At 42.6% G+C, this 9,416-nt stretch overlaps 1 protein-coding gene across 1 annotated transcript; it reads right to left on the reverse strand.

Moving 5' to 3' along the window:
- Window positions 1–1,921: 1,921 nt before the first annotated feature.
- On the reverse strand, window positions 1,922–8,970 carry prdm12b (PR domain containing 12b). The gene is made up of 6 exons (XM_067522524.1): window positions 8,467–8,970; window positions 6,723–6,788; window positions 5,992–6,116; window positions 5,403–5,558; window positions 5,036–5,150; window positions 1,922–3,864 (listed from the first exon to the last, which is right to left on the reverse strand). The coding sequence occupies exons 1-6, from the start codon at window positions 8,726–8,728 to the stop codon at window positions 3,368–3,370; spliced, it is 1,221 nt and encodes a 406-aa protein (XP_067378625.1). The 5' UTR covers window positions 8,729–8,970; the 3' UTR covers window positions 1,922–3,367.
- Window positions 8,971–9,416: the final 446 nt, after the last annotated feature.

Below are 9,416 nucleotides of genomic sequence, written 5' to 3' on the forward strand. Positions count from 1 at the left end.
GTGTGAATAAACTGTCGACTGTCAGCTTACTACATGAACCACGTAGATATTACAACCAATTGTACATGAAAACCTCAAATGTAGTGGTTCAACTATGTGTGGATACATTTACATGATCATTGCAGTTTCGGCTTTAACCCTTAGATGCAGTGTTTTGTCCCTGGTTGAACTCTGACTTCAGGCAGTTAGTGCCAGCAACAGATTTGTGTGTTATGTTGGTTTTCTGAATACTTTTCAGCCCCTAAACTTGGGAAGTTATTCCTAATGGGGCTCATAATTCCTTCGTCTAATGTTTGGACCAAACAGTTGACACTTTTACCAACGTACAGAGCCAAAAACCTGGTCCACGTTTCAGTGCAGACCAGACTGAGTCACTAAAGTTAAAGCTTCAAGCGCCATCTGGAGTAACTCTACAACCACAGTCTGCACCACCACCTTCTTCTTCTTTTCCTTTCGGCTGTTCCCTTTCAGGAGTCTCCACAGCGAATCATGTGCCTCCATCTAACTCTGTCCTCTGCATCCTCTTCTCTCACACCAACTAACTTCATGTCCTCTCTCACTACATCCAGAAATCTCCTAGTCTGCACCATTCACTGTAACAACTAGTTTGTCCTGTGGGTGGTGCCAGAGGAAAGAACATAGAGCCACTAAAACCTAAAGGTTTCATTATCTTAAACACACTACATCAGCTATCAACATTTAACTTCAGATTTCGGATAAAGATATTTTTCCCTTTGTGGACAATTGTGCTCTGTGAACATGTAGTATCTTGTCAGTACAGCACCGGGTTACTATGTCTAAAATCAATAAAAGGCGTTAAAGTAGTTGATGCTAACTTGGAATCAACCAGCTGCCTACATCCACATCCTGCAGTCGCAGTGCAACATCTGTATGAAGTGGCTGTTTTTTGTTTGTTTTTTTATGCCAAAGAGAAGTTTGCTTGTTGATACAAAAGTCTGCATTCTAAATTCTACTTGAGTTAAAATATGTATAGTAGTAAAATGTACTTCTCTTGCAAGTAACGGTAACACAGCATTTTAATGTCGTGGTTAAGCTAAGAGTATTCATAGTGTTCCTTAGTCGTGCATGTGACTCAAACATGATTTTGTCCTTTTTAACAGTGAAAATACTGATGCTTCTTTTTCGAATTGTATTTTTAGTTTGAAATTGGTTATAGCAACACGCTGTAATTTATAGCTTTATATTCTATAGTTCGTTATAGGTTTTTAAAACCTGAATTTGCAAGGTGACCTGCAGTAGCAGTGAGTATATGCAGGTATACTGCATGTACCTGAGATACCCACAAGAACTTATGAGAAGAAAGTTACAGTAAAGATTAATTGTGATGTTTGCTTTCTGTTTATGTAGTAAAAATACTACATCTACCATTTGTTTTCTTACTGAGCCAAAAGTTAAGGGGGTATTTGTTTTACATCATTTCCATGTGACTTGCCATGAAGAAGAATGTTGGCTAAAAAAGAAATATTTTACTTAAGTAATTCTGTATTTTACTCACGTACCCTTTAAAACTACAGTATACATGTTGAGTGTTTTACCGTTGGGTAGGAGGAGTATTCATCCTGAGTACGGCTCAGAACCTCCGTCAGATAAACATGCTGTAGTTGGCTCAGTGGGGTAGAGCATCTGTTTATGAGGCAGAAAGCCGCAAGGTTGAATCCCACCCCAGCAGTTGTGGCCCCACCCGGCCACCAAGGGCCACCTTGGTGCCAGTCCCGAGCCCGGATGCAATGGGAGGCCAAAAAAAGTCCCACCAAATCAAAGGGCGGAACATGTGGCGACTCCTGAAGGGACAAGCCGAAAGCTGGACGAGTATTTAGTTACTTTCTACCGCGGCTCCTTCAGATACTTTCTGCAAGCTGAGCTGTGTTCATCTACATTACTCACAAATATAAGCAGAGGGTAAAGGTGAAGTTATACTTTATTAGGAGTATATACCGTAGACTCGAATACCATGTCCTTTATGTGAGTCAACATAGCATATTTCTTATACTAATACATGTGTCATCACTTGTACAGGCTCATATATATAGAGAGAGATAAAGTGACAGTTGAATTGTATTCTGAGCATAAAGCACATTTTATGATTATATTCACATTCTTTTCATTTGAAGCTTATTTACATCACACAAAGAGACAAAGACAGCAATCAGACACCCAACAATATTTTTCTTTCATTATTTAACCACATATTTTTAAAAGAAATCAGAGAAGTCAAGTAGAAACCTCAACAAGACCTTAACAGACTTCAGCTCAGACTCAGTTTGGGCTCTGAACCATAGCTTAAAAACAACAGACATGAACCGATACAGATAATAGTAGCAACGATAAAATACTTTTACGTGTCTGTCTCTGCCTGTTTTTAATAAGTAACTTTTTGAAAGGAATCTCAGGAACGCACATGGGTCTCTGCAGTAAAACTAACCATCACTCAACTTACAGATTAGTCAGTTACACTGAAGTGAGGAAAGTCCCACAAACTCCTTTCTTCTGTGAACACGTTAGCATGAAGTCCTTCAAGTCCTTCAAAGATACATTTCCGTTTTCCCAACGGAGGATAAACGAGGATAAAAAAACACATTATGAACTGCTGATCCATTCTATGCTAATGTATTAGCATAACGAAGGAGCACAATTCTTTGCAGTCCTGTTACTGGGGCTTAAGAAGATCAACATGTAAACTGACCAGTAGGATGGTCGACCAGAACCTCAGTGCTCAGACTGAAGCGTCTCTTAGTTTTCACACATTACAACCTTTTCACAGAGAACCATTAGCATGCAAAGCAAAGCACAACATAATCCTCATCTCAGAGATACATGGTTTATACTGACATGAACAGCTGGAATCACAGGTTAACACTGTCTCATCATGCAAGTGTTATATGAATTAGCAAAGGTTAGAACTGTGTCTCCACATCCTCAAGAAGAGACTCTATACAGTGTGTGTGTGTGTGTGTGTGCATGCATATATAATGTAGTTTTAGGAATTTTATGTTTTAGTAATATTTCTTTTAAAGTGTGGTTTTGGTTGTTTTCTCTGCAAATCTATTACCCAGGTAGCCTGAAGTTCCACAGTGACCTGCATATGAAGCTGGGATTACAAAGAAGAGCTGCCATCCAGCAGAGGATTTCATTGCTGTGATCCTGAATGTTTAGTTCATGAAACCCAACAAGTTTAAAAGGACAGTATTGTACAGTAATCTACTGCAGTACAGTATAGTACTGCTACCTGGGCAACTACCCACATGTTCCTCCAAGATGGAGCCTCTGGTCTGGGGCAGAGTCTTGTCTTACTTTGTCCAAATATTTGATGTGTGTGTCTATGCACCTCCAGCCCCGCACCCCCCAGTCACAGCACCATGGTTGGAATGTGATGAACCAGAGATGCCGGGTGAGGCACGGTGGTCAGCTGTGGTGGGTGAGGAGGTGGAGGTGAGTGAGCCGAGTGCACACCTCCTCCACCTCCTCCCACCACCACCACTCCTCCCCCGGGGGCCACGTGGTCCCCGGTGGGCCTGTGCCTGGCGCTCTTCTGGTGCGCCCTCAGACCGGCCAGCTGAGAGTACGCTGACTGGCAGACGTGGCACTTGTACGGACGCTCTCCGGTGTGCAGCCGGACATGGTTCCTCAGCGTCGACGACTGGCTGAAGCGGCGGTTGCAGAAGCGACAGACGAACGGTTTGTCCAAAGTGTGGATGCGCATGTGGGAGCGCAGGTTGCTGCGGGAGTTGAAGCCGCGGTGGCAGATCACACAACGCATCCGGCCCAGACTGGTTGAGGAGGAGGAGGAAGAGGAGGAGGACGAGGACGAGGAAGAAGAGGAGCCTTCACAGGTGTGGAACTCATCTGTCAGGAGGACAAGGACCATTTCAGGCCACACTGATCTTTAATGCTTCACGATATGACTGACTGTATCCAAATTCTGCCTTAACATTTGTTTATCGAGCACTTTTCTAAACTTGTCACAAAGTGCTTCACATATTAGGAGCAGCACGGAAAAGTAAAACAGATTTTTTAAGCAAGGACCTGGCAATAAAATATAGAAGCAGATCATCAAATCCAAATAAAGTCAAAGAGGCCATATTGTGATGACATCACGGACGTTCAAACTATTTGCGTTGACGTCACAGTCAGTGATTATGGGTTTAGCTCACATACAGAATATATATAACTGCTAAGGTTCCAAAGATAGTAAGTAACTAATCATGGTAATTACCAAAGTTGTTACCATGGTAGCATAGATATAAAGCTACAGGCAAAAACGGGCTCATTCTGAAGAGGGCTGCTTTAGACCTCTGCTGTCTGAAGTGTCTTAACGTCTAAGTCTTCGTAGGCTCCCAGTGAACTGATTCCCTCTCTGAATCGGGATTAATGTTGGACCTTTACAGCTATAATATGCAAAGAGGAGCTGCAGGAGTATCAGACATCCGAGTCAATATCTTTATCAAATTATTGGGAGGATTTAAAGTGAACGAAGGGGCATGTTGATGATGTTTGCATCAGGCGACTGCCAGGACAAAACCCTGCATGTCTGACAAAACCCTGCATGTCTGACAAAACCCTGCATGTCTGAAAAAACCCTGCATGTCTGACAGCATCCTTTAACATCATGTTGTGCCTCCTGCATCCTCACTGACGGAGTGTGAGAAGCCTCAAGATGTGTGAAACTACAACTCTGTGCAATGTCCGGACCCGATTCTCCAGACGAGTTAGCTGATTATGTTCTCATCTCAAAATGTATCTGCAAACATGCTCATTAAGCTGAAGTTACTAAGACTAAATGTAGTGAAGTGAAATGAGTAAAAAGCACAAAGTTTCCCTGTTAGAAGTAAAGGTGTGAAGGTGTAAAGGGGCATGAAAAGAAAACATTTATATATATCTCAGTTGTGCGATTCTCTACAATACTTGGGTAACTTTACCTAGTTACTTTCCATCAGTAAATCTTGTTTCAGATTTTTTTTCCTCATTTTGAAGCAACTGTGTAAGAATTCATCAACCAATAATCAATTATCTTTACCGCTTTTGCTCTTTTTGGTTTGTTCATCGTCTCCTCCAGGAATTCCAGGGATTCCCAGGAAGGTGTTGTGGGAGTTTCCATACCACACCAGCAGCTCCTGGTCCGGGGGGATCGTCTGGAGAAAAGCACAAATTAATCATAAATGTACTAAAGTTACTGGATTTTGTTCTTTAATCACACGAACGTATCAGGCTGCATGAACCGTGTTTTAATCAACAAAAATGAGCCTTTATAATTCATCTTTGTCCGTAGTCCGTGAATTACGAGCAGTAAAAGAAATGTTTTATATTAAAGAAAATATTGTGGCTAAACACTTCCTGATAGAACAAAACCTGACTCAGCAGACACAGATGATGTGTTCACTGACCTCCACAGCTCTGTAGAAGATGCTGCTGCCGATCTGAACCACCTCCAGGTTCTGCTCCTGTTCGTTTCTTGCACATTTAATGTACGTCATCCAGCTCCTCTGGTCCTCCTGACTCGCATCAATAAAATACCTGACCGTCCCGTCCTCATTGAACACCTGCAGAAGAGTGAGAATTCCCAGCATCTCAGATCACATCTACTCACTGCATCTTTCTCTGCAGCTGCAACTTCAAAATGCTTGTTGCTTGCGTTCAGCTTGTTCCTTCACCGATAGCAATCAGTGTCTGAGCCGGTTTAGCTCACAAGCTAAAATGTATTCAGTTGTTTTTCTTAGTTGGCTAGTAGGTTAGCAAGCACTTAATGAGTCGTCTAGTTTTTCATGTTGGTCAGTTAGTGAGCAAACTATGAGTCAGCGAGTTGTTTGATTAGTTGGTGAGAGCTTTTAGTTTAGAAGGTTAGTAACAGTCACCCGTGACTTTCTAGAACGATGGGTTATGGAGTTAGCTGATGATTTTATTATCCAGGCAGTTAGTTGGTAAAACTGTAAAACCCATTGATTTAGCAGATAGAGGACTGTAAAGCCACTGTACCTCCCACATTAGGTTGTTGTTCTTGTACAGGTCGATGTGCTCAGGTGAGATGAGGCGTCCGGTGAACGGTCCCATCTCAGTTCCTGCTTTAATCCATGTTTTAGAGAAAATCCCCAAACCTTCTCCTGTTATTCAGACACACACACACTTGTTAGTGCAGGAACCTTATGAAGCTGAGAAATGAGATGATAGATGTTTCAGATTTCACCCCCCAAAAAAAAGCTTTGGTCCCATTCATTTCATTCTCAGACTGACACTGAAGCCTGCTGTGAAACATCATCTGATTCAGCTGAAACCACTGAAAGTTAAATTGATCATTATAAACGGAGTGAGTTTGCAGCTTGACCATCTCATTTAAGTAAACGGCTTTAAAGCAGCTTTAAACCACGGCCACATGAAGAAATGGGCCTTTCACTCCACATCATCCCTCACATGACTCTGACTTCCAGTTTGTGTCTTATGGAAATTTATTTCTGTTTGTGTTCATTTTATTTCTCTTCTACGTTAAAAGAAAACCAGTTTCATCCATTTTGCGTTTGATCAAATCAAGTAAAAAGATTTATTATTGAACATGTTTGATCAAATGCAAAATGGATGAAATTGAACATTTTTTTTTTTGCTATTGTTTCGGGCTCATTTGAGCTGAGCTGCGACTTCACACAGACTCTGGCCTGTGGGGCCGTGTTGGAATCTGCTCCATGTATCAACCAGAAACCATCAAGCCAGTTTACCTGGAACTGAACTCTGGGCGATGATCACTTCACTGGGTAAAACCAGACTGGACAACTTCTGCACCTCTGCACACAAACACAGGTAAGAGGGAAAAAAATGATTTTTACTTTTTCTTTTCTGTCTTTTTTTTTTTTTATAGACACTCAGGTCTGTTGTCTGCCTACACAACAGAAAGACACACACAACATTGAAGCCCATTTTAATATTTGCAGATTTTTACAGCATCTCATAAACGCTGCACCAACTTATCAGTAACAAAATGTTCTCGATGCTGAAAAGCTGAATCCCCCATAAATAGTGCAAACAGCATGAAAGTGGGCTGAAAAAAGGAACTTGGCAAAAAGAATAAAGGAGGTTAAATGCAGTTTTTTTCTCCTTCATCAGCCGCTTTATGTCTTCACAGTTCGCGTCTCGCTGCCCACTGAGCCGCACTGAAGACAAATCTAAATTCATGACTGGCTTCAGGAAACCAGAACATTCAAAGTGAAAGATTTGGCGGCCAGGAGAAAAGTCAGTAGAATAAAAAAGGTACAATGCAGTGAGGCAAATTAAAGAAATTAAAAGAGACCCCGATAAAAAGGCTCCGTTGTCCACATGTCTCAGCCTGTGTCACGGTGGGAGCAAAGCGTGAAAACGGCTGTGACATAAAGGAGAAAAGAGATTTAAATAGAGATAAGAGCGCTGAAAGATCATCCGAATTCAAAAAGAAAAACCCATAATTGTCATTAGGAGAAGTGTAAAGGCTTTCACACCGCCGACGGGGGAAAACCGGGACAGGAATCCCGATTAACCCGCGTAGAAATAAAACGAGAGGATCTTAACATCGGGGTTTAGCTCCTACTTCTTCTCTGAAATTATTCCTAACGAATTTTGCCAAAAACACAAACGAAATGTACATTAAAAGATAAAAAAAAAAAAAGGAGAAAGAGACTGGAAATGAAACGGATTGAGAGCTGAGCGCAGGCAGCAAAAAAAGGCCTGAAAATCTTTTTAACGTCTGTTAATGTGGCGCTAATGGGCTCAAAGTAATTCACAATCAACAGATACTGTCTCATTAATGATTGTACGTTAATTATGAGTGTGAGCAGACTCAGTCTGACCCGAAACATTTCGGCTTAACGGCTTTCAAACGGTTCGACTGATTATTGACGAGGCAAAATTAATAGGACAGTAAATGAACGATAATTTGCGTAATTAAAGATGGATCGTATGTTCAACTGGCCTCTTTTAAAATAATCAAATAAACTTCAAATCCGCTGTTGATATGAATATAATGCAGATTTTGCATTTATTCTATATTTTTCATTATATTAAACAATCAAAGGTATATTTTTGTGAATTAGTCGAAGAGAAATTTAAAATATCATCCAATCAATCACCAAAATGTGTCTTATCATTTTTTATTTCAGGGCGTTTACACATTGACAAGAACTGGATTTAGTGGCCGGGATGTGCTGTTTGCATCCGCTGGTCCCTGACGGTGATTCCTATAAAATCATCACATTTCTTGGTTGTAAAATCTATTTTAGAATAAAACCACCGAGTTAATGTGAAGCTAAAACCCGAGTTTCTGAAAACAACAAAGTTCAGCTTAAAACGTACCTTTTCTTATTATTTCATGTCTAAATCATAAACCGGATCAGAAGACTCTGACTTTATGGACAGTCTCAGCCAAAAACCGGCTCCTCACGCTCACATCATTAGAGTTAATTAGACTAATTGGTCCTTGAATGCGTCACTGACCTCCGGAGAACGACTGCGCCAGCACCTCGGCGGTGAACGCGGTCTTGGGACTCGCGCTCGGGGCGGTGCGCTCCTCCTGCTGCAGGTGATGCTGGTGCGGGTGGTGCGCGTGGTGGTGCTGCTCGCCCAGCACGTGCCTCCAGCGGCCGTACAGGAAGCTGTGCAGGATGTCCGAGGTGATGATGTCGGCCAGGGACAGCGGCTGCTGCGCCTTGAAACCCGGCTTCAGGCCCAGAGAGGAACCGGGCAACACGGAGCCCATGGCGGGGCGCAAGGAGTCGGGGGGTGGGGGGAGAGAGGGCGGAAATCCCGAAAGTGTGAGGAAAAAAGCTCCACTTTTTTTGTGTAATCAGAATGAAGCAGGCAGCGGGATGGATTCTGTTCGCCTGCTCAAATGAAAACGTTAAATCGTGGAGCTCAGCGACAGTAAACACTTACTGGAAGTTCTGACGAGCTGGAATAAAGCGCAGCGCCCAGACACACGAACTATATAATGAGCTGCAATCACCTCCTCCTGCACCTCCACAGAGAGGGAGGAGTGTGTGTGTGTGTGTGTGTGTGTGTGTGTGTGTGTGTGTGTGTGTGTGTGTGTGTGTGTCAGCTCCACGCGTTGTTGGCGCCGTTTACTGCCGGCTCGTGACAGTCAATTAGGACCTAATGAGAAAACAACAACAGCACAGAGCCACGAACAGCACTTAGAGACCTGATCCTCTAAAGCAGTAGCACCAGCCCCCCCCCCCCCCCCCCCCCCCCCACCCATCATTTGGCTTTATACAGGAACAACTGACACTGGAACAGACGTTCCTCCATCATCAGTACACGTCCCTCTCTGTGTTTATTTGACAATCGTCCTCCATCTTAAGGCCCATAAAGCTGCACACTGTCATTGTGTCTGAGCGCGTTTCTCTTTAATAATCCACTGATTGTTTCATCCGTGAACGGTCAGAATT

The sequence above is a fragment of the Channa argus genome, chromosome 11 (assembly GCF_033026475.1).
Source record: "Channa argus isolate prfri chromosome 11, Channa argus male v1.0, whole genome shotgun sequence".
Lineage (NCBI taxonomy): Eukaryota > Metazoa > Chordata > Actinopteri > Anabantiformes > Channidae > Channa > Channa argus.

Bases quoted from the DNA above. Each gene is read 5' to 3' on its own strand.
- prdm12b (XM_067522524.1), bottom strand. From the start codon at position 8,728: ATGGGCTCCGTGTTGCCCGGTTCCTCTCTGGGCCTGAAGCCGGGTTTC. The intron at 6,789-8,466 runs GTCAGTGACGCA...GTTTGTGTGCAG, and splicing joins GGCGCAGTCGTTCTCCGGAG to AGGTGCAGAAGTTGTCCAGT. The intron at 5,151-5,402 runs GTCAGTGAACAC...GCTTTTCTCCAG, and splicing joins TCTTCTACAGAGCTGTGGAG to ACGATCCCCCCGGACCAGGA.